The sequence below is a fragment of the Botryllus schlosseri genome, chromosome 6, assembly GCF_051294905.1.
Source record: "Botryllus schlosseri isolate E-star chromosome 6, Bs_hap1, whole genome shotgun sequence".
Lineage (NCBI taxonomy): Eukaryota > Metazoa > Chordata > Ascidiacea > Stolidobranchia > Styelidae > Botryllus > Botryllus schlosseri.
The window spans coordinates 12,002,659-12,027,276 of record NC_137241.1 but is presented as its reverse complement, the minus strand read 5'-3'; the positions used below and the strand labels follow the sequence as shown (position 1 = coordinate 12,027,276).

At 40.5% G+C, this 24,618-nt stretch overlaps 4 protein-coding genes and 1 long non-coding RNA gene across 6 annotated transcripts in view; 4 read left to right on the top strand and 1 right to left on the bottom strand.

The window, feature by feature from the left end:
* LOC145441029 (uncharacterized) overlaps nt 1-24,618 on the top strand; it is a 416,627-nt gene that overhangs the window by 306,984 nt on the left and 85,025 nt on the right. The gene's annotated exons all lie outside the window — the stretch shown is intronic.
* Nucleotides 8,285-11,300, top strand: LOC145441019 (uncharacterized). Of its 2 annotated transcripts, none has more exons than XM_080318811.1 (4): nt 8,285-8,523; nt 8,668-8,868; nt 9,058-9,237; nt 9,374-11,300. In XM_080318811.1, exons 1-4 carry the CDS (start codon nt 8,285-8,287, stop codon nt 9,537-9,539), a joined length of 786 nt encoding a protein of 261 aa, XP_080174937.1. In that variant the 3' UTR covers nt 9,540-11,300. The 2 variants fall into 2 exon arrangements, with proteins under 2 accessions (XP_080174937.1, XP_080174936.1); XM_080318810.1 differs by having other exon boundaries at nt 9,296-11,300.
* LOC145441021 (uncharacterized) lies at nt 9,890-11,300 on the top strand. The gene is made up of 5 exons (XM_080318814.1): nt 9,890-9,917; nt 10,048-10,147; nt 10,205-10,331; nt 10,395-10,515; nt 10,585-11,300. The coding sequence occupies exons 2-5, from the start codon at nt 10,077-10,079 to the stop codon at nt 10,797-10,799; spliced, it is 534 nt and encodes a 177-aa protein (XP_080174940.1). The 5' UTR covers nt 9,890-9,917; nt 10,048-10,076; the 3' UTR covers nt 10,800-11,300.
* LOC145441020 (putative RNA-binding protein EIF1AD) lies at nt 13,863-16,175 on the top strand. The gene is made up of 4 exons (XM_080318812.1): nt 13,863-14,376; nt 14,438-14,546; nt 14,609-14,717; nt 15,554-16,175. The coding sequence occupies exons 1-4, from the start codon at nt 14,290-14,292 to the stop codon at nt 15,810-15,812; spliced, it is 564 nt and encodes a 187-aa protein (XP_080174938.1). The 5' UTR covers nt 13,863-14,289; the 3' UTR covers nt 15,813-16,175.
* LOC145441012 (ephrin type-B receptor 1-B-like) overlaps nt 16,229-24,618 on the bottom strand; it is a 33,627-nt gene continuing 25,237 nt past the window's right edge. Inside the window, exons 18-22 of the mRNA XM_080318797.1 lie at nt 24,305-24,570; nt 22,946-23,138; nt 21,916-22,047; nt 20,367-20,518; nt 16,229-19,462 (exon numbers count right to left, since the gene is read on the bottom strand). Coding sequence (XP_080174923.1) covers nt 19,090-19,462; nt 20,367-20,518; nt 21,916-22,047; nt 22,946-23,138; nt 24,305-24,570 — 1,116 coding nt within the window. The 3' untranslated portion in view covers nt 16,229-19,089. The remainder of the gene's footprint in view (nt 19,463-20,366; nt 20,519-21,915; nt 22,048-22,945; nt 23,139-24,304; nt 24,571-24,618) is intronic.

Below are 24,618 nucleotides of genomic sequence, written 5' to 3'. Positions count from 1 at the left end.
TAGTGTCAGATTCCATAGACTACTCCTTGTCGCTTCGACATCTTCCTGTCTTTTCATTGTATCGCATTTTTTGTGGTGTATTGAACTGATAAAATTGCTAATAAACCAATGATGATGATGATGAACACAATACCGAAACCAGTTGTTTTCTACGGTTGCCACTAAATTCGGCCGGTGAATTCGGCCCTCCGAGAATATTGTATTAAAATGTATTACCAACCGTTAACATGAATTAATTACATAATTATACTATTATCAGGTGATTTGGAGGTCAGGGTATGTGTAGATCGCGTAATCGTGGGAGATAGCGCGGATATTCACGTGGCCGAATTTACCCGGTAAATTCGGTCCTCGGAGAATTTTGTATAAAAATGTATTACCAAGTATTAATGTGAATTAATTACATAATTATATTATTATCGAGTGATTTGGAGGTCAGGGTAATGAGGGTATGCGTCTATGCGTATATCACTATAGATAACTAACCTAGGTGTGATATTTTAGATAACTAGCCTAGGTTAGCCGAATTTACCGAGGGCCGAATTCAATCGGTAAATTAGGCCCTCGGAGAATTTTGTGTAAAAATGTATTACCAACTATTAATGTGAATTATTTACATAATTATATTATTATAAAGTGATTTGGAGGTTAGGATTAGGATTAGGGTTAGGGTAAAGAGATATGGTATTCTTTTTCGCCTGCACCATCGAGATTCTTTGACGCCCATATTTTCTTTTTCTCCTCCATGCTATCCGTGATTGCTGAGCGCCTAGCAGGATAGCTGTGGATACCAATTTACGAGTCTTTGGTATGACCCGGCCGGGGATCGAACGCACGACCTATCGCCCGAGAAGCCGGACGCATAACCATTACACTATCTCGCTCGGTATAGGTGTATAGGGTTAAGATTAGGATTAGAGTTAGGGTTAAGGTTAGGTAATGTAGGGGTTAGGGTTACGGTTAGGATTAGGGTGAAGGTTAGGTTATTGTAACTGTTATTGTTACCCTGGCATTGGCCGAATTTACCGAGGGCAGAAGATACCTGTGGCCGAATTCACCGGCCGAATTTACTGGTAATCGTTTTTATACAACAGGCGACTTTTTGCAGGCAAAATTCATGCGTGACGGCGGATTACTGTGACGCAACATACCCTTTGTTTGTTTATTGTACAATCGACAGAGTGCGACATCTAGTTTTTCTTAATCGAAGGTTCTACACAATTGGGGCCCGGCATACTTGATAGAGCGATGCGTTTACTTGTATTCCGGCTGATCATATGGTAGTTGATCTACGTTGACGCGCGTGTGCTGTACCTGTGTGCTTTTGACTCATAGGTGAAGTAATCGTCGAAATTTGAGGGACAGAGTCTGAACACACCTCAGACACATGTCTGAATGGCAACGCAGGCCGAACACGCCCCAGACATGATGTCCGAACACACCCCAGACACACGTCCGAATGACAATAACACAGGCCGAACACACCTCAGACATAATGTCAGCCAGTCGGTCAGCAACGTTTTGATCGCAACAATATTTTGATCGGCGCCCGCGAAAACGCTTACGGTCAGATACACACCAATGAAGTGGAAAGCCGAAAACTTGCCGAAAGCACTGAGCTTTATATTTTGGCCGAAAAGCGCTGCGCTTCGGCAAACCGTTACGCTTTCGGCAATAGTGGGCGTCCTGTTTACTGTCCCGTGCTGACGAAACTCCTGATACGGGGTACCGCGAGTAGGGCTGGGCACAATGATTCGAGTACTCGAATCTGAATCGAGTATTGATTTTAATGATTCGAGTCGAGTAGTAAAATACGATTTTTTCGAGTACTGAAATTATACGCTCCTCGCAACTGATAGTTGATTTACTAACGAGGATTATTGTTTTGATACTATTTTCCACCGAGGAAGCCTTGAATCCTTGATTGGCCATGTCGAGGCATACGGGGCAAAGTACAAAGCTACCAACTTTACTGGAAATAACACATTTCCGAAGTCATGATCATCCCACAACATTGTCAAGAAGTGCAATGAAATCAGTACGGACAAAAAAATACCAGAGTATCTTTATTGTGATGGATAACAGGCATTATATCCTCTTTGTGGTGGCATAAAAGGTACGTATTGGAAATTTGACATAGTACATTTTGTTGTGACGTCATAATGAGTGATACTCGAATACTCGACTCGACTCGAAGCATATTACGTGATTCAGAATCGAATCACTCAGGTACTCGATTTTGCCCAGCCCTAACCGCGAGACGGCAGTAGTATATAGTTATAGCTTAGGGTTGCCATACGTCCGGAATTTCCCGGACATGTCCGGAATTTCACTGAAAAATCTGCGTCCGGGAGGAATTTTTAAAATATGGCTAAATGTCCGGAATTTTGAAGGTTTGAAACAGGCTCAAAGGCTTTTCGTAAATTAACATAAACAATACTATTTTCAAGCAGAGTTATGCTATTCAAAACTCTTCTTCACGCCGCGCGCGAGTTAATGCAACGTATAATGATATTAGTATGGGCACCAGGCCACCAGGTACCACCCTCGTCAAAAAATGCAATCAAAATAAATATAAATAACCATCATTAACTGAAAAAAATCTGATTGTAATCGCAATTATAAGCTAACGGTATATTCCTAGAGTTGGTTAAGGTCGATTGGATGCTTCAGTCACAGGCAGTGGTTCCAAATCTTGGGGTCATTTGCCTTGATCTGGGGATCGCGATGACTTTGGATATAATCAGCTTCCTAGGCCGTGAGTAAGTTTGGGCAAGCTGAATTTTTTTAGCAATCAGCTAATCAAATTTTGAGCTTTGCCACGGAACATTTTCAAGTTGGAAGTGAGGTCGCGACCATGAAAGGTTGGAAATCATCGGATATGCAACCTGCTGGTGCATTTTATAGTAGCCGAATATATGGAAGAATCAATATCATTGACAGAATTCATACATAAAATTCAACAGCCAAATGCATAAAGTAAGTGCACAACAAGCTATATCGACTACCCTATGGTGGGCCCAATATCAGTGCTCTTTTGGGCGGAAGGGGGCAGAAAAAATGTTGTTTCGGACCTGATTAAAACACATAACTAGATAGCCGCACCGACCTAACAGTATAGCAGGGCTGTCAGACACAATCCTGACAGGCCAGACACGGCCCGCCAGAAGATTTCATCCGGCCCGTGGAGGAATCTATAGCAGATCCTAGCCGTTAGCAATCACCACAGCTCACATTACAGATGACCCAATGTTCCACTCCATTCCTGTATAGCAGGGGAGGGCAAACTATGGCCCGCGGGCCGCATGCGGCCCGCGAGAGTCTAAATAAACTTATTAGAAATATTGATAAAATGCGTTCTAAAATCGAATTAATGCTGACACTTGATTTAACTTTTTCTTAGTATATTTCACCATGATAATTCTAAGGCAGTGGTTGTCAAACTAAGGGCGTGCCCCCACTGGGGCGTGAAAGCATCTGAAGGGGGCGCGAAGCTGAGAGCAACAGAACATTTTTCTCGCGCTACGCGCGATTTGCATGCAAGTCGTAGTTATTGCTCTGTATTTAGTCTGAATTTCATATTTAAAAATCTCTCATCCACAGTCGTAACCTTCCATGCCATCAAACTATCCGTTAGGTTTGCTAGCATCCTGGTTGCGTCCCATATTGCTTTTTATGTTCAAGTTCTGGCGCGACAGGTCGATCTCAAGGCCAACACAGTTTGAAAGGTTTCAACTGCTAAACATCACAGAAATCCTAAACGAGATTGATAGGCTATAATTCGGATCACGAATGTGATAGCAGATTGGCCACTCCAGTTTTCATTATTTCAGTGATGTGCTTATAGAAACGATTCGCGCATGTCTTCGTTCTCTGTATGCGTAGAATTAGGGTATTTATATTTTATCTACACATAGTAGAAGCGCGTTTGAAACTAACATGGTTATGATACTGTCAGCATTGTGTGTCCTGGAACTGTACCAAAAGTGGAATTAGTAAATATATGAACAGATCGCTGCTCACAGATTCCAATTTCAATCCTGTTTTAAGAATTGGGACATCTCTATAGTTTTGACAAATTGGTTATTGAGGTCGACCAGCCTGTGAAATCTCGACACTGTTTCTGACGCGAGTACGATATCATCAAAGCAATGTTTGGTTTGTTTTAAATAAGCATATATATTATCTCCATGTCATCACTATATAATCAAATACAAATATTGCGTTTTGGTTTATAATCCCAATTTTATAATTGCGGCCCGCAAATGGATTCAGATGTTGAATGCGGCCCGCGAGCTCAAAATTTTGCCCACCCCTGCTGTGTAGTGTCTCACATTCGATGGGCAACGCTTTGCTAGTGTGACGTCATATTGACGGACAATGTGTTACAACTCATTTTAAAATCCGCTAGGGGGCGCTAAAGAGTGTCCGGAATTTGCTTCACAAAAATATGGTAACCCTATTATAGCTGAGATCAAAAAACATAGATTATATCCATTTCGCAGGCTATCGCAGCAACCTAAGAGCTGAAACATGATAATCCGACGGTAACGGTATATGCAAATCATGAGGTTCGAGAGCAATTTCCATGTCTATTTTTCAATTTTTGAGATGCATCTTGGCTCGGGTTGGACTATCCGGATAGTGGTTAACCGGTTAACCGATTAACCGTAGGTTTTTTCTCAATTTGATATCCGGATATTATTCGGCCGGTTAACCGGATAGTGAGTTTCAATAAGTCCTATTATATCAGTGTTGCGCGCGGTCAATTAGCGAGAAGCAAGTTGCCAATTAGCGAGATTAGTCTGTGCAGTGCACGATGGAACGCGACTCGATCTCCCGCTGAGAAATGATTGCCTCGCGCTCGGCAATCGTCGGTGGCCTGATTTGTCGCGTCTCCTGCAAGCCTAGTTCCGCTGGCTTGAAGAATCACATCTGCAATAGGCCCTGCGCACTATACCATCGCTGGCCTGCACAATCGCATCTGCATTGGCTTAGTGCGCACGATATTATCGCTGGATTACACAATCAAATCTGCAATAGGCCTGGTACGAAACATATCCTCGCTGGTCTAACTATCGCGTATCGGGCCTAGCATGCGTTGGCTTCTATCTCTCTATGGCTTTGAGACAATATGCCGCTAAGTGCATGCTGATTAGAGATTGTGGTTAACGAGTGACATCACGAAACCGAATGACATCGGATGTTCACAAAATCACAAACATGTGCAATGTGCATGCGCAATTGATTTCCGATGACAATTAATTCGAAAACAAATCGACCCCCTTATTTTTCGACTGGCTACGCGCCTGATCACGTGAATCTAGAGCGAGATATCATGTCGGTAGTAATTCCAGTATCAGCTACTCGTCCTTCCAGTACTCCAAACCTAAACAGAATATTGGTCCAAAAGAATTGTAGCAAAGTCTTTGTAGCTTCTGGGAAACGGCCTGCCAACCCCCAGACTGCCTATGAAGTGCTGCTTACTATTCAGCCCACTTCTGTGGAAGAAGAAAGAGCATTCACTGCATGTGGGCTCTTTGTTACAAAACTCCGGTCGCATCTGCAGGATTCCACAATTGATGCATTGTGCTTTATAAGGATGGCGTTGCAGAAGCACTGAACATTGCGTGTTTTTCTCGTATTCGCTCGCTGGCCTACTGCGCTTGTACGTAGGGCCGAGGCCAATTCTTCTACTCAGTAACGATTCTCTACTCAGCAACGAATTCGATACTCAACTCGCGTCAAAAAGTATACTCACACTTAAATACGTCAGAATCGGCACTCAAATCTAAGTCACCGCACCACCAGACTTAAGTGTCAATTTTCACGGCCGAGCAGCCAACTGCAGGCAACACCCGCCTAATACAGGAGTACCGGTACTGTCGTATATAGGTAAAACGCCATTTTGTGATGCGAGGTTCTGCCGAGCGAATGAAATCAGTGGCGCTTGGACGGATGTTGTGTTTATAATTGTATTTGTAATTATCTTCTGTACCCTTTTGACTTCTTAGCGTACGGCATCTCGGTATACCAGAATGTTGGGTGAAGGAGTGAGATCGCACTTAAGTGGATTTTGTTCAATATAATTTTATTATACAATTTTCCCGTCAACTGCGTTTTGAAATTTATAGACACAGAAATGACGACATACGATATTGCGATCATCGAGCAAAACCGACAAGTTTTGTGCTGCTGCTAGCTCTCGAATTTAACGCTGCTGGTACTTTACGCATGCTCTTCCCACAATAAAATAGATGAAGCATCTTGAACAGACCCCCATTAACCTCAGCTGATAGAGTTCCTGGTAATATCAGTGTTGGATGGAGTCGCTATACCTGCAAGCCAATTTAGACGATAGCAGCAATAAGCTATTGGAAACAAGAAATCATTATTCAATGGAGAAAATGTCGGTTGGGTCTGGCCGGTCTGGGTATATGGGAAAGTTCAGAGGAGCTTCAATTGGAAAAAAATCCTGGAAATGCATTAATTTTTCAATTTGTTTTCACGATATTGATGGATTCTTTTGTTCTTTCGGGCCTGCACTTGCGTGTTCGCCTGCTGTGAAACTTATCTTTATAAATTCGAATGGGTTTGTAGCGTCTTGCAAATATACTTTTGTGGGGCATAGTAACGTTCCGGGTAACCACAAGGATTTATATATTTCGATTGGGTCATCTTCAGAGAGTGTGAATCAGCTGAGGGCCTGAGTCAGGCTATTCATTGTATGGAGATAAATCAGTGAGAGTTGCGACTACTTTGTAGGTCAGTGACGAAATAATGCCGACAGCGTCGTGTTGTCATGACAAAATCGTTCACGCGTCTCCGGTTGAAGGCGAAAAAAATCTGGCAACGGTATTTCGGAAAATGACGTCTGAAAATCGATACTCAACCATAGCCTTTACAGGTTCTTCTATCTAATGAAAGAAGTTGAAATTTATTTTCAAAAACAAAAAAACTCGCGGTTCATCGACATCAGAAACATACTGGCAAATGTAAATATCACATTACATTACCCGCATTGTGATCTGACCCTCATCAAAATACTCATTTCAAAATTTTTAAGAATTAGAACATATACATACTGCCGAGCTGCGACGAGAAATTATCATGATTACAAGAAACATAAATCTAAAAATTCTAAATCACTACGCGATAACATCCGAGGTTAAATGCCTACATGCAGCTCATTAGTTTGTTCTGATACTGTATAGATCCTTATTACTACCAAAGTTACAATATGGTAAGCCTATCCATGAATAGCTCATTGGCGGTGCAGAACTTGAATACGGATTTCAAACATGTGTTTATACAAACGTTTATTCATGTGACACTTACTTATGCATTGTTGCACGTTATTTACAAATTACACATTATTGCATCGCAATTTGGTTTGGTATTCAACTCTGTGAATGTTAGTATCAACGTACTCTCGCAAGCTATAATATTTTGTTAGCTACCTTATTAATTAACAGTTCTACTTTTTGATAGAAAGAAAATTAGATAGCATATACTGCAGAGCCTACGACATGAAAAAAGCCTGGACTAGGAATGGATCTGGTAAATACTGCTGTTTACCAGGCTGCAAAAGCTCTTGGCGAAATGGGATTCACATGTATCAAGTCCCCATTCAAGATGGCCATTTGAATTCTCAGAAAGAATGGGTATCACATTTTCATCAGGTTAACAACTCAGAATGTTTATCCTCCACTAGTTTTAGTAAAGATTCATAACTAAGTAAAAGTTAGCAATATCATATATTTTTTTCATCAATCAACCCTAAACTGAAGTCAAGTTACTTTCTTGGCACCACCAATGACAATGACAATTTAGAATAGTTTGGTATCTACTGTTGCAATGAATACATCGATTCGATGCCCTCCAAAAACCGAGTATAATTTCATTTCAGCAATTATTGAAATATAGGGACGATTCAGAGTTCCGTCATCGTCTGAAGACAAGGAAAGTGTTCATTTGCGAAAAACACTTTGTTTCTGGAGATATACTGGTTACCAGCAAGCGATCCCGGATAAAAATTGGAGCTCTGCCTATCAAAAATCTTCCGATAAAATCACACGAATCCACTTCAAACCCTGCCAGAAGAACAATCTTTAAACATCCATGTCCAATTTCCTCCCCAATTGCCAAGACTTATGGTTCTATCGATGATCTTTACACTGATTTTGATTCGCATCCCATTTCAAATTGGAGAGCCCACAGAATTGATGAAACCCGACTGCATTTGACATACTTCAAAGACCCCGACGTTCATGCTTGTCCATACATGAGTCTCTTGATAAGGCATCAATCTTCCGCATTTGAACTTTCTTTGGCCATTCAAGGAGTATATGCATCAGGGTACTCCCATCTTCTTACTTTGGAATTTTCACTTCAAAAGCTGCTTCGGGATTTAACAAAGTTGGATGCTTGTGAAGGTTATGTAGATCCGAACGTCGAGGATAACCTCTGGAACATACGACACATCACTACAAAAGAGGGAGGAGAGTTAGTTGAAAAATCAAGGTCAGATAAATTTATTGCCAAAATATTACAAATATAAAATTCTGAGATGCATAAGCACAGAGCAACGAGGTAGATTTTAAAGTTGATGGTTATCAACAGCGAAGCATATACTTGATCGAAATGATATTGTTGACGCTTTAACAGGTATTATAGCAAAGAATGTGAAGTTGTCATCACCAAAGGAGGTTCTGTGTGTGCAGAATGCATGAAGTTGCATGTTAAAATTGATGAGAGCCAAAGGAAGAAATATCGCAGGCTATCCAAATTGCAGGAGGTGCCCCTAAAGCAAGTCAAGATGGCCAGTCGAGAGAGACTAGAGCAATCATGGTCTTTGTGTAATACACGGTCAGTCGAAACATTGAATGCATGTTAGTTACTATAATGGACTAAAAGAAGTATAGTTAGACTGTGATATGATTAGCTAAGGATGGACTAAAAGAAGTATAGTTAGACTGTGATATGATTAGCTAAGGATAAGCTAACAGATTACGATGTTTGAATTGTGTTAAAATTTATATTCTAAATTTTATGCAGTATTTCTAATCTCGAGTCACTGCTGGAGGCTAAGGGTGTTACATTGGGCCAAGGAATGGCTAATTTTGTGGAGGAAATCTCGAGTACTGACGGTTTCTTAAAGGAATGGTGGGAGACCCAGCTAGCTTTGCAGGCTCAAAAGTCCAAATTTCAAAGAAGGTTTCCCCCGTCAGTAATACGGTAAATATAAAGTGGCCTCGCTGTTTGAGACCAACGACATAAATATTCTTCATTGTAGATATTGCTTAAACTTGTATGCAAAATCACCAGCAGCATACAGGCTTATTCTGAAAATTTTGACTTTGCCTTCACCCAGGACATTGAACACTAATAGAAACAAAGACTTTGGAACATGTGGGTACGGCTTTCAAACTAAGGCGGCAGAAATTACTAAAGATGCGGCTTTGAAAGTCTCAAAACAATGTGATAAATATGTTGTTCTGGCCTTGGATGAGATGACAATAAAAGGTTTGGCTTATTGACACCACATTATCATTGTTTCACATTACTTACCTCCATCTTTCAGAGGAGCTTATATACCAATCTTCGACAAATTCGATAATAGGACTGGTTGATTATGAGAATGAAGTTTACACAGGATTGTCGAAATCTTCTGATAAAATGGCAACTCACATCCTTGCTGCATATATGCGAGGTTCGGGAATTCTGTAATTAAGAGGATATAGTTTAATACTTGCACGTTGTTTACTAAAATCCAGGAATAACCAATAAAGAACTAGATGGAGTCATTGCCTGTTACCCGACAGCTGGGATAGATTCGTCGGATCTCTTTTTTCTGTTGGTAGATCTTCTGGTCGAGGTTCAACTTCGGACCAGTTGCATTATTCAAGGAATTGTTTGTAAGTCCGGTTCAATTTACTTTCTCCATGTGCTGTTTCGGTAGCAGAAGTCGAGCATATTTTCAATTTTTCCATCACAGTATACTTGTTTACACAAGCAATTAAGATGACTTGATTAACTTTTGTTCAGTCGATGGACTCTCAGCGAATAGATCTGTGATGGCTTTGCTCGGAGAATATAACAATGATGAGGTTCCATATCGGATGAAAAATCCCATCGACACAAAAAGGTGCATGTGCTGCTGCTTCTGGCTTAATTCTATTTACTAGACAAATTTGAAACACAGGTATATATATTTTATACCTGACCCACTACATCTGGTAAAAACCTGCAGGAACAACCTATTCAACTCCAAAAAAAGCCTATGGAACATGGGCCCAATTTATAAAGAACCGATCACTGAGATGATACGGGTATAATTTATTCGATAATATCATATTGCTGGCACTTCCTATATTTCCATATTTGACTAACAGGCGGACATATCAAGAGGAGACCTTCGGATCTATCCTCAGTTGACTGAGGCTCATGCATCTCCGAATGCATGGGAAAAAATGAATGTGCGTATTGCCGCTCAAACATTATCTTCAACTGTAGGTGCGTATTATTTTGAATGAAGTTTGCCACTAAATCTGATATTAGCCCATCGGTGCCTGCTGTTTTCAGGCTTAGCCGTTCAAAGCAGAGGGTATGAGGCGTTGGGAAAATTTCTGATCACGATTGATACTTGGTTCGATTACATGAATACTGGGTATCAGGGTAAAAAGTTCAAAGAGTCAAGAAAACCATTCGAAAATAACAACGACCCACGATTAAACTGGCTATCGACAGAATTCTTGGGGTATTTGGATAGCTGGGAAGAGAATGCCAAAAATCTTTAATTGGAAGGCGATGTGGATCGGTCAAAAATGATTCTTAGTGATGCGACCAGAAACGGTTTACGCATTGCCACAAAATCGATCATTGAAATCATCAAAACAACCCTAAACGACGGAGCAGACTTTGTTATGACGAGGAAACTTAATCAGGACACTTTGGAGGCATATTTTGGCATGCAAAGAGAACGTGGTGCAAGAACAAGCAATCCAACCGTTCGTCAATTCTCCACCAATATGCTAAACTTAGCTGTCTTGAAACAGCCTATCCAGGCACCAACAAGTTCCAGCGTGAAATTGTGACTGCACCGTAACATTTTTCGAATGTTCTTTCAATTAGTTCCTGTTAGTTCAGTTCAGTTTATCAAGAATATTCATCATTTCAAAACCCATCAAGCCTGCGATACCCGTACGGCCGCACATTGAAAAGATGGGAAGGTCTACAGTTCTTTTATTGTTTACTATGACGCAGTTCGAAACCGCATTACATAATTATTACTTACATCATCAATTCTTTTTCGAGTTCTTCCTCAGTTAGATCCATTATGCGAGCAACAGTAATGATTAGGCGCACAGCACCAACCTCTCCAAGCACCACATGCTGTAGAAAGATGAAAGTTGCATTCCAACACGCGGTGTCGCTATCCGCAACTACTAAAGCACTGAATCGGTCTGCCGCTTCCCGGCTAGTTTGTAAAGGCTATGACTCAACTAAGAGCTTCTTGGAGGTACAGAACTTCAATATACAATTAAATAGTATATTCATATTGAAATGAACCCGAATATTTTCGGCTGACACTCGTCAGGGGTAATCGTCAGCAACTAGTAGAGAATTGGAAAGAACATTGTATATCAACAATCGTATCACAAAATATGACGTCACCAGCATGAAATTTCGAATGAGAGAGCGTTCAATGTACTATTTTTAGGTGATACACGAACTCTGTCAACAAAAGGAGTTCGTGTATCACCTAAAAATAGTACATTGAACGCTCTCTCATTCGAAATTTCATGCTGGTGACGTCATATTTTGTGATACGATTGTTGATATACAATGTTCTTTCCAATTCTCTACTAGTTGCTGACGATTACCCCTGACGAGTGTCAGCCGAAAATATTCGGGTTCATTTCAATATGAATATACTATTTAATGATACTCAACTAAGTGACAAGAATTGACGCGCGCTTAAGTTTGAGTATCGATCTGCACTTAGTTGAGTAGAGAATCGCACTTAAGTACTGCTTCGTTAAGGAGAGGAATTGGCCTCGGCCCGTAGATCGGCAACACTGTTGTTATTTTAAAATCCATTTTTCATGCAAACCTCGTAAAATCGATTGTCGCACTTAGCAGTTACTATCCGGTTAACCGGTTAGATAAATTCCAAATATACGGATATATCCGTTATCCGGATAGTCAAAAATATTGATATCCGAACTAACCCTATCTTGGCTCTTGTTATGTTGACGCGTTTTTCAAAGTTAACTACAGCATAGAACACCAAGATATATGGCTAAGGAAATGAAAACCTTACAAAAATTTGAATGTTCGTAATGTGTTTGTGTCCTACTGGCTACTGGAATCTCGGTACGTTTTGCCTAATATAACATGTGAGCAGCGATGATTCTCCAAGTTAATAATAAAATACTGAAGAATTGTGTGAGCACAGGACACCGATTCCATACAGGGCTGTGTGTGAGATGGTCATAAGCTACCTGATACCGCATCGATGATATCTACTTTATCGAATTTGAAGTGCTACTGTACGGTACTCTAGCACCTTTCCCACAAAACTTCAACATTTACTAATATATAGTTATATAGTATAGCAATTTGATGACACGTAAACGAGCTGAATTTACGATTTACCCTACCAAAGTACCGTTATGATGGCATGAGTTTGAAAGCTCAAAACATATATATCTTTACTGTCAAACCGCGTTAGAATTTATTCAATGAGGAGTCCAATCAGTCCATGCTTCCCACACGTTATTTTGTGCAATCAAGTGCGGGTACCATGGTTCTGTTAATTTCAGGGCGTACGCTTTGTTTTTAAACAAAGACAATGCCCTACAAATATTTTGTATTCCCTGTAGTCCACATGCCTGGTTGATTTTGCGGCACTTCTTCGGTATTCTCCACTCGGCGACCAGTGTTCCCCCATTACACCAACAAATGTTTCCCATGAACACGAACAAAAATTTATAAACGTCAAAATAAATTGTTTTTTTTGTGTCTTTGTAGAGACGGATATTTGGGTGGGGGTATTAGGGTTGGGGAAAGGGGGATTGGATGCGGGTTAGGGACAAGGTTGGGGTAGGGTATCCCAAGATTAGGGTTGGGGGATATTAGGGTTAGGGTAAGGGGGATATTAGGGTTGGGGGAGGTGGGATATTAGGGTTAGGGGAGGTGGGATGCTAGGGTTAGGGGTTAGGGTTATGATTAGGTTAGGATTAGGGGAGGGGGGATATTAGGGTTGGATGAGGAAGGATATTAGGGTTAGGGGAGGTGGAATAATAGGGTTAGGGGAGGTGGGATATCAGGGTTGGGGGAGATGGAATATTGTTAGGGGAGGTGGGATATTAGGGTTAGGGGTTAGGTTAGGGTTATGATTAGGGGAGGTGGGATATTGGGGTTGAGGGTGATGTTAGGGGAGGCGGGATATAGGGTTGGAGAGAGGGGTGATATTAGGGTTGGAGAAGAGGGTTAGGGACATGATATCCAACCCTAACATCCCCCTATTCCTCAACCCTAATATCACCCCCTCTCCCTAACCCTAATATTACGCCTCCCCTTACCCATCCCGCCTCCCTCAACCCTAATATCCCACCTCCCCTAACCCTAACATCCCCCTCTCCCCCAATCCTAATATCTCCCCTCAACCCTAACCCTAATATCCCACCTTCCCTAACCGTCCTAACCCTAACATCTCCCTCTCCCTCAACCCTAATATCTCCCCTCCCACAACCCTAATATCCCCGTTTCCCTAACCCACCTCCAATCCCCCCTTCCCCAACCCTAATATACCCTCATTACACCCCTAATCTAGGGATACCCTAACCCACCTCCAATCTCCCTTTCCCGCAACCCAGTAGTACAAAGACACAAAAAAACAATTTATTTTGACGTTTATAAATTTTTGTTCGTGTTCATGGGAAACATTTGTTGGTGTCATTGGGGAACACTGGTCGCTGAGTGGAGAATACCGAAGAAGTACCGATTTTGCTACCTATTTATATATAGTGTGTGATGAAGATCTTGGCACTTTTTCCAGATGATATATAATTTTCTCGCCTGCAACAGTGTAACGGTCGTATCTGAATCCACACGTTCTTAAAAGCGGCTCCTTCTTCTGGTTATGGCGTGCTAAGGCAACTAAGTTTCACCAAGCCTGCCTGGACTGTGCCGTGATACAGTATCAGTAAGGCATTGGTGTTTACTGTCGATTTGAGGACAAAACGTAAGAAGCACTGTGAGTTAAAGACTTTATCATTGAACATGACTTCAGCGACGAAACGCAAATATGTAGTCAAAGAGATGTTGGATAACTTTGATATCCCGGGTCCTGATCAGCAAATTGTCAAGGTACGAGATAGCTTCTCCAATTCTCATTCAGTTGTAATAATGCTTTATTCTCATTATTCAGGTTACTGGAAATCCCGGGTCTAATCTCCATGAGGTGGCGACAAAAGATGGTGAAAAAATATTGTGCAGTCTGCCGCTGAAGTTCAGAAAAAACATTTGGATTAAACGAGGTACGAAAATACAAATTTGTGCCTGTTTAATGTATTCGCGCCTGTTATTCACTTTGTTAAAGGCAATTTCGTTGTGATTGAACCAATTAAAGAAGGCGACAGAGTGAGAGCGGAAATCGTACGGATTTTATATCCACAGCACGTGAAATCCCTGCAAAAGGATGGAGTTTGGTACGTTTAAGGTTCACGTTGTAGCTATGCTGCATGTATGCCGTTATTTGCTACTTATGACCCATCGCTTGAATTATCCGCACCCCTATTGCGATTCCAGAAAGGTCGAAGTAATATCTCATTCCACAAAATTCGAGTGATTCCCAATAATGATGGTCACTGACTTGCGCCAGTTAATCACATTCTAGAAGTATCTGAAAAAATAGCATTTATTGTAGCGTAGGTAATGAAAGAATTATTATTGAAAAACTCAAATAACTTCACTGAGCACTACAAGCAGGAATTGAGTGTTTTGCGTTGTTTTTGTATACAACTTTACCAATTCCATGGGTTAGCCCATCAACATTTTAGATAAATTGCTCAATTTTTATACAATAAATTCAAGATTTTCAAACTCTAATGGCTCCAATCTACTCGTTGGAATTGAGCCAAATTTGGTGCGCAACGTTTTTTACCCAACCTAACAACTGCAGCACATTTATGTGTGGATTACATCTTCTCATTCAAGATACCGATATTGAAAAGTAGGCTACTCCCTGTATTTCATTTCAATAAATCAAACAATTATTAAAAAATAGGATATGGATAAAGTCCCACTGTATGACTGTAACCATAACCATATGTGGATACATCTACAGTTGAAAATCTTATCGGTCTTGATTTATGCTATCTGTCACACTGATTCTGAAAATGCTAATTGTATTCTAGTCAGGGCACTGGAACCCTGCAAAATTCTGTTCCTCAGTCGAGGTCTGTCACATTTGATAGAGCGATTCATACCTGAACATATGTACGAGTGGAATTGGATGTGTCATTGTCATGTCTCTTGCTTCCAGGCCCAAAGAATTTGAGAACAACAATAACAATTCCACATTGCGCCGTACCGAGGAAATGTTGCAGAACACAAAGTTAACCGATCACAGGATTGATATCAAGGAAGCCAAATCTGGCGGTGAGGCAGACGTCAATAATTCTTCCGATGAAGAGTGTTACTCATCCGAAGATGATTTGGCCGATATACCCATGAACACGAATAGGCGTCCTGTGTCTTCAGCAGAAGAGACTTCTTCAGACTCTGACGAGGATGATTGGTAATTCAAAATTGGATTATAGTCAAACATCTATAATATCGTCAGTGCAATCAACACCAGCGATGGCAAGGGAGGCTTTCATGATAGCCGTAAGAGTGGAAAGGAAGTCGACACCTACAATTTATTTGCCTGTGTTGGCTTGTAAGTCCAAGTTTCAATCAGATCAGATTTTGTAGTGTAAACTTTCAATGACTCGTGATGGTGATATATCGTCCGTTACTTTCATGTTTTTCTGCAATTTATTTGAGTCGATGTATGTGCGACTGCGGCTGTCTTCTTGCGGTAGCTGTTCATGCCGGTGCTTCCTAACCTTTGGTATGTTGGACGAGTTCATTTTGAACGCAATAAAGATGGGATAAGATGTGAATTGATTGACGATTGTCGAAGTCAAAGCCCTGGGCCTTGCATCCAACAAAGTACTTCTGTATATTACAAAATATGTATTGAAGTGGGCAATTATGAGGTGTTGCAATTGCAAATCACCATGTTCGTAAGTGGAATTAACAGATAACACGAAATTTGGTAAATCGGAAAACGCATGCAGATAATGCACAAGGAAAAGTGTCATCCATGCCAGACATTGCCTAAAATTTCTCTTATCGCGACAAAGCTTCGGTCAAATGAAGATTTTTTGGCATGTAACATGAAAATATGATTGAAGAAATGACCAAAGCATGGGTGAAGTAGAGTAATAGGCAAACAGGAAGCTTTTCATCACAATTACTCTTTCGCAGTATGCATGGATGACAGAAATTGTAAGGCATTTCAATCAGGTATACAATGCACACAAGTGCACTTTGATCACATACGCTTGTCACTGAATTTACATAGTAATGGTTAATACAAGCATAAAACATGGACGGCTGGCATTTCAGCAATGGTTTCGCGGAGTTGTTCGGATTCGTGACCAGTTACGCCTGCCAAACGAGCAACTGTAAAATCTATGGTTGGTGAACTCAGGTAACAGTAGAAAATCCGGGAATATAAAATATGAGGTACGTGCTGAACGGATAAAGATGTAGAAAAGCGATGGATGGGATAAATACTGAAATGAAAATCGCATTAATAAAGTTACCAGAGGGAAAGATATCACAATTAGAGCACAATCAGAAAAATTCATCGACTAACTATTCATACAACTGACAGCAATAAAAATGCATATTCGAGCAACTAAAATTGGTCAGGATTTGTTATACACTGGTACAACAGCACTTATGTTGGTGACACTTGATAACCTACCCTTGTGTGGATAGGCTGAGGTGGTCAAAAGAAAAATCAATTGCAAGTGGTTTGAAGAAGTAGTTAGGGTCAAGTTGTCGTGAAGTCAGATCTTTGCAACTGACACCGAATGGCCATCGGCACCCCAAATAGGTGCAATTCACTTTAATCTGTTACTGTGATACGGAAGTTAGCTTATTGACCTGTGGCTACAATATCACCAATAAAGTGATAGCAATCCATCCAAACACTACTTTCTACTTTAAAAAATTGTACATATAATAAGTGGTTAGCTTCAAAACTGTGCAAGTAGAAATGCCAGGAGTCTAAAACAGGGCTCTGGAACCTGATCAAAAATCACCTTAAACATCTGAAAACTACATTGCTCAGAACAATGGGATGGCGGCAAAACAATGACCGATTACGGCTCTTCGATTGTTTGGACAATGCCGATATTTCAGACTTTAAGGGCAAATTTGAGTGGTTCCAGCTTCCCAATCACATTTTAATATATATTTTCGGAATCAGTGCGACCAAGACCAGTTTTATTAACTTCCTGCTCTAGGACGATTGCTTTTCGATTGACAGAATTCCTAGTCGCTGCTGCGAAAAAATCCAGATGACAGCCTCGACGAAGCAGAACGAAGCAAAAAAAATGGTCGTTGCCGTTCCATGTTTACATTTTATACTAAAACCATTCAGGGAATGACCGTCGCAGCAAATGCTAAATTGAGTACTTTGAGAAAGCAGAATTATGGTACTGCGTTGTTGGTCAGTTGCGATTATGCAACGTTGGTTATTAAGGATGCGACGCTGTTGAAATACTGTTAACATTTCTGTACTTCATGTTGAAACCAAATATATTCACTCTCTCAATATGTATACGGCGCAGTAAAACCAAGAATTTCGCAAAAGGTTGGAATTGATTTTAAACTGCCGATATCGGTATAAAAATACAATTCATAATCACTGAAGTTGGAATAAACGAATGAGAAAGGAGAAATACTAACCAAATCAATAATACACCGATTAACTACAATTGACACGAGAGTGCGGACTGCCGGTGTACTGAAATTGATGCCAAAAAGTTGAGCATGCGACACTATGAAAAAAATGTTGAACATCCGACCCTCGAGTACGTGACTTTCTACACCCAGATTAACACCAACCGCAAAATTAACCACTAACTTTAACCAATATGCTCAACTGTCGCGTGATGAAGTGCCGCATGCTCTTACCTCCATGATAATACGTCCGGATCGGACCACAAGTAAGACACGACCAAATAGAGTAAAATACACGTTCTCCATTTGCACACCAGGGTTGTAATGACTTGATTCGAGTCACGATTTTTTGGTGACTCGACTTGACTCGAGTCTTCTTTTCGAATGCGTAAAATGACTCGATCGATTCAATTTTTGTATTGACTCGACTTGTACTCGAGTCATTGTGCATGAATCGAATCAAGTCACATGACTCGAGACTAGGACGGCCAAGACAGAAATTTCATTGTGACTTCGAAGAATAGTAAAGTTACCACGTTATTGGTATTTCATCTATCAGTCAAGATACTTGGAAAATAAGGCCAGAAACTGTCAAGACTGGGGAAAATTACTATATTATGATTGCGAACCATCTATATCACTCGAGCAGAGTTGAAAAAAGTGGGTTGAATCGTATTGAACTGAAAATTGAACAGAGAACATAATGACTGGGGCTCGAACTTGACTCAGTTGTTAATTGAAAATGACTCGAGTCAAAGCTATAAAAGTGAGATTGACTTGTGACTCAGAACCTTATGCCTTGGTTACAACCCTGATGCATACTCTTGGCAAACACCACAACGGTACGTAACCGACGCCATATAGAAACTAATTTCAAATCTACAGACTGTATCATTGCACCACAAATTCGCCGACGACAGACGGAATATTGATCGTTCGCAGGGCGGTAGATAAAAGGTACGGACGGTGATAAAACACGCAATAAAACCAATTCGTAAAAGTGAAGAAGATTGAATTTTTTCCGTAGATTTACGCACACACACATTGAATCTAAAGTTATCAGTGCAGAGAATAACAAGACCCAGTCGGCGTACCGGAACGGCTGGAGTCCTCGCTGTCCGAGTCGGTCTTGAGTAAAGGAACGTACAACGTAACTCCGTTACTAGCACAGACCGTGATTTCACTAGCGCAGATTGTACTTGTGCACGAACTGACCTCCGAACCCTCTTCGTCCGTATTTGGACGGAAGGCGTCTATCTCATCGTCTGACGTATCGATATCAGAATCGGAAGGGATGTCGGAAGAATCAACGTCATCAGTAGGAAGAGTCACACCGTTTGTGTTATTATCGTGTAACAAAGAGTCGGAACTGTCTGTTGTGTCTGCCTCGCCAGTTGAGTCGTTCTCGTCACCGAAAAACATTTCTTTTTGACTAAATACAACGGTATCGTGATAAATAAATAAAATTACCGAGGAAAAATACTTATAATAATAATGGTCATAATATGCACAAGGGACTAGAATCGAAGACAACTCTACATCCTTTCAAAAGCCCTATATTGATGTCTCTGAGAGAGTAATAGGCTAATCACTTATTCTGAATGCACACTAGGGTTGTTCAAAAATAACTTTTTTCTCCGGATTCCAGGGATTCACTGATTTAATTGTTAGGTTGCCTAAATAACGCTGCACACCGAATTTGGCTCGATTTCAACTGGTTGATGTGAACGTACGGGAGCTTGAAAATTTTGAATTTATTATGAATAAAATTCAACAATTTTATTTCAAATTTTACTGTCAACCTCACGAAATTGTTGAGTTGTTTACAAAACCGATGAAAAACAAATTTGACGCAATTCCAACAAGTAGAATCGAAGTTATTTGAGTTTAACATTTATTTAATAATTACGGGATTACCCCTAGTCACCTTCAATGCTATTTTTGCAAATCAATAACTTTCAACTGCAATGACTTCGCTTCTACTGGATGAAAATGAGCAAAAATTTTTATACATCGTTTTTTGAGCAACTAAACAATTTCAAGCGGTTGACAGCAAAATTTGAAAATATAACATTTCGAATAATCGGGGCCGAGAATATTGAGTCAAATAGTACATTGAACTTAAGCGCTCTCTCCGCCCCGAATATTCGAAATTTGATGCCGGCGAAGTCATATTTTGTGATAGGATTGTTGATATACAATGTTCTTTCAAATTCTCCACTAGTTGCTGACGATTACCTCTGACGAGTGTCAGCCGAAAATATTCAGGTTCATTTCTATATGAATATACTATTTAATATTAATATTAATGAATTCAAGAAGGCGCATATGCTCACCCGCAGCTAGCCGGGCTGGCCGGAACATCAAGAATACCGGTTTCTTCAAGAGCCTGACTGAGTTTGGATATGATTTGGGTGAATGTTGGCCTGGAACGTGGATCCCGTTGCCAGCAACTCAGCATGAGCCGGTGTAGCACGGACGGACATCTCTGTGGCCGATATAGGGTAAGTTTGCATCACTTTTACGAGTAAAATTGTCATAGAAATCGTGGGACATAGGTCATGTGGCACGGTAAGAACAAATATTCTTGAAGATTCTACCGAATTACAGTGACATTAGTCATTTTGAGGATAGATCTTATAATTTCGCAGGGTTGTAACCAAGTCACAAGGTATCAAGTCACGAGGTTCCTAGTCACAAGTCAATTTGATTTTTAGAGTTTTGACTCGAGTCAAGACGAGTCATTTTCAAATCACCACAGAGTCAAGTCCGAGTCCAAGTCAGGAAGGAACGGGTCGAGTTTGAGCTTAAACATGAAAAATAACTCGACTCGACTCAATTAGTGTATTGATTCGACTTGTACTCGAAGTCGCATGAATCGAGACTGGCACACTACCACACTAATGGTATTTCGTCTATCAGTACTGGTACTTGAAAATCCTACCAGAAACTGTTAAACGTGAGGGAAATTAGTATATTATAAATATACAATTGAATAGTATATTCATATTGAAATGAACCCGAATATTTTCGGTTGACACTCGTCAGGGGTAATCGTCAGCAACTAGTAGAGAATTCAAAAGAACATCGTATATAAACAATCGTATCACAAAATATGATGTCACCAGCATGAAATGTCGAATACGAGAGCGTTCAATCTGCTATTTTTTAGATGATGCACATAGTACATTAAACACTCTCGTATTCGACATTTCATGCTTGTGACGTCATATTTTGAGATACGATTGTTGATATACGATGTTCTTTTGAATTCTCTACTAGTTGCTGACGATTACCCCTGACGAGTGTCAGCCGAAAATATTCGGATTCATTTCAATATGAATATATTATTCAATTGTATATTGAAGTTCTGTACCTCCAAGAATCTGTTCATATATTATAAATGCGTAGCATTTGATATCACCAAGAAGAGCTGTAAAAGCGAGTTTCAGATGACTTTAACTAGAAACTGAACAGTCAACACAATGACTTGGTCACAGGCTCGGGTCACAACACTATGACTCGGACTCTTCCTTTTGCTCCTTGACTTAGACTTGACATGGTGGAGAATTGAAGATGACTTAAGCAAAAACTATAAAAGTGAGACTGACTTGTGACCTGGAACCTTGCGACTTGGTTACAATCCCATGAAAGTGCCAAAATGCAGAATATTATTCAAATTACCAGTGTCATTATTAGATTTAATAAGATCTTGTAATCATCATGTTCAAACAAACAAGCGATTTGGAATTAACCTAAAAGTCTGCAAATCAAGCGAAAGTAATTAAAAATTATATATTACCCAACTCGCTTTAATACCATCCAGCACTTGGCGTCAAAATCGAATTTCTAAATGCTGCACCAAATGAACGGATGAAAACTTACATTAGGTGCAGGAAGTCTCATGCCTCGGTTCACGGCCGCCACGACTGCATCGTTAGTGAAATCCCAATACGGCTTTTCGCCATAACTGGCTGCTTCCCACATCAATATGCCATAACTCCATACGTCAGAAAACTATAAAGAGAAAGCGATGACATGCAGAGCTGCTTTGAAATCATTGCGACAGTGTGGAAGTTTTGGAAAACCGTCACCGACTGTGAATATAGGAACCTCAAATTATTCAAATTTCAAAATTGACGAATAATTTTGACAGAGTAACATTAAATTTTATTAAAAACACGAATATCAGAACACAATATTATAACTCACACTAGGCCAGTGCTTCTACCAACCTGGGAAACACTTCTCTGCAAGCCTTCGCGAAACCCAAATCTTTTCTGAGTCATAAACACAAAATCGGCCACAATACACATCTACACACTACTGTAGATTGCTGGTTCACAAAATGAGCTGTGCAGTGTGCATCAACAGAATGTTAAAAGAGCAACGTCATTAAAATATGATTTTCACACATAACGAAAACATTGCAATGATTATTTGTTGCAAACCAGTGTGACTTCTGTTGTTCCCGTTTAGATGCCAATTTGAAATGCCTGGCTTCACTTTGGAAAGTGTCATCATGTGGTTTGGTTGAACCGCAACAGCGTGATACCGATTGCTTGATTGCGAATGAGCTTATCACTATTGAAGAAATAACGGGGCAAAGATTTCGAACCTCAACCTCCCATGCATACACCACTGCACACGAAGTACCGCCACAATGGTCACAATTCAACTAATTGTGCAAAGGTTGACGAGTTTGTAATTGCATAGTTGTTATTACGCCAAACATAGTAGCCAGCTTCCAATATAGGCTGCGAGTGATTTGGGTGAAGGTGGTGCCCATTTTTTTGGTAAGCAGTAGGCAGAGGTGGGGTCGCGAGACATTTTCATATAACCATTTCGGGTGGCGACCATAAAAAGCTCGAGAACCCCTGTTCCAGAATCCAGATGGCAAACACAAACGTCATACCTGTGTAAAGGTGCAGAAGGCAATCGCTTCTGGCGCCGTCCATTTCATCGCGATTTTACCGCCACTGGTCGTGTAGGCGCCATCGCCTTTTACCCCATTTTCCGAGTCCCGGTCCAACTCTCGCAGCAAGCCGAAATCAGCGACTTTGCAAACCATATCGGAACTCACCAGCACGTTTCGGGCAGCGAGGTCCCTGCAAATTGCCGATCAAAGACTTGGTGGCTACAGCAGATTCGGCGTGACGCAAAGACATTTACTTCTTCTGCATACTCGGGCTGGTTTTCTCTATTTAAGCGACATACTCAAGTGTTTGTCTAGATTGCCCAGACATTGACCTGAAAAATTTTCTAGAGACAGCTTGCACGTTCAAATGTTTTTCTCCCTACTACCATTCGAAATTGCTTTGGTCGTTGTTAAATCTCATAATATTGACGTAAGCATCTTTTGATTTGTCATAATGTAGCGAGTAATGCGGCTTGAAAAAGTGTTGAAATGGGAAGTAGTCTCGATTGAGAGCAAGCGGAAAAGTCTCGTCACCAGCAATCTACAGCTTTGGAGTACTTCTACGTTGTAACGTCGCGATGGAATCAAAGTAGCTTGCGTCCATTTTATCAAATTTCGAATATTTATAAACTCACTTATTTTTGCCATATCTGGGCCATGGTTTTGCTTGTCAAACAGTTACCAAGTTACCCATGGCCAAGATATGACCGAGAGAAAATGAAATCTTCACATACACTTAATTTTCTCAAAATGTGTAAAATGTAGGCCTACATAAGCTAAGCTACTTTGATTCTTTAGCGACGATCTGGGCAGATCTAATCAACTCAATAATTTTATCGCGATGCATGCGATTTCGTCATTGGTAATTTTTTTAAATATAGCTACCATCACAAGCTGTGTTCAAATGGACAGGATATACTTGAAATTTTATTTTAAGATTATTTCTTTGATAATTTTGAGATCACCCACCGTTAATGCTAACATTTCAAATCCAAAATTTCCAACTGCAATAACTGTGCTTCTACCAGAGAGAATTGAGTCGAGTTTGTTTTCCATTGTTGTGGTAGACAACGTATAAATTTCATGGAGTAGCCAGTAAAATTTGAAAAAAAATTAAAAAATATATTATATAAAAATCAAAATTTGAAAACTATAATAGCTTCGCGATTTCCAGTTGGAATGGATTCAAATATGTTATACATCCTTCTTTTAGGAAACCTGACGATATAATCGCCTCTAGCAAGCAAGATATAGACAAAAAGAGTGTTTTAAACAGCCCTATTTTACATAAGCCCGTAAAACGCATGATGCTGAGCAATTTGAAACTTGTCCCCTAACTGCAAAGAAGCAGTCCACCTGTGAACGTAGCCGCGTCCGTTCAAATACTCCATGCCGCTGGCCACGCCGCAAAGCATTTTCACCATGGTCCGGTGTGGGAGAGGCAGCTCCCGGTCTGAGCAGGCCTTCGTTTTGAGCTTTGCCAGATATCCGTGCAGCGAACCGTTTGTCATCAGCTCCGTGACGATGACAAACGGCCGGGTCAGAGTGACGACAGCTTCCAGGTGCACCACGTTCGGATGTCGAAACTTTTCTAATGATCGCGCCTCTTGGAAGAAGCTTTTCTGCAAATGGATCGTTTGTTCAAGTCAATATCAAGATTTGTAACGACT

Excerpts from the sequence above, each read along its gene's own strand:
- LOC145441021 (XM_080318814.1), top strand. The coding sequence starts at position 10,077 with ATGGCTTTGCTCGGAGAATATAACAATGATGAGGTTCCATATCGGATG. Across the intron at positions 10,332-10,394 it reads CGATCACTGAGATGATACGG|GCGGACATATCAAGAGGAGA; the intron begins GTATAATTTATT and ends TTTGACTAACAG. Across the intron at positions 10,516-10,584 it reads AACATTATCTTCAACTGTAG|GCTTAGCCGTTCAAAGCAGA; the intron begins GTGCGTATTATT and ends TGCTGTTTTCAG.
- LOC145441019 (XM_080318810.1), top strand. The coding sequence starts at position 8,285 with ATGAGTCTCTTGATAAGGCATCAATCTTCCGCATTTGAACTTTCTTTG. Across the intron at positions 8,869-9,057 it reads TGGTCTTTGTGTAATACACG|TATTTCTAATCTCGAGTCAC; the intron begins GTCAGTCGAAAC and ends AATTTTATGCAG. Across the intron at positions 9,238-9,295 it reads TTTCCCCCGTCAGTAATACG|ATATTGCTTAAACTTGTATG; the intron begins GTAAATATAAAG and ends TCTTCATTGTAG.
- LOC145441020 (XM_080318812.1), top strand. The coding sequence starts at position 14,290 with ATGACTTCAGCGACGAAACGCAAATATGTAGTCAAAGAGATGTTGGAT. Across the intron at positions 14,377-14,437 it reads CTGATCAGCAAATTGTCAAG|GTTACTGGAAATCCCGGGTC; the intron begins GTACGAGATAGC and ends CTCATTATTCAG. Across the intron at positions 14,547-14,608 it reads AAACATTTGGATTAAACGAG|GCAATTTCGTTGTGATTGAA; the intron begins GTACGAAAATAC and ends ACTTTGTTAAAG.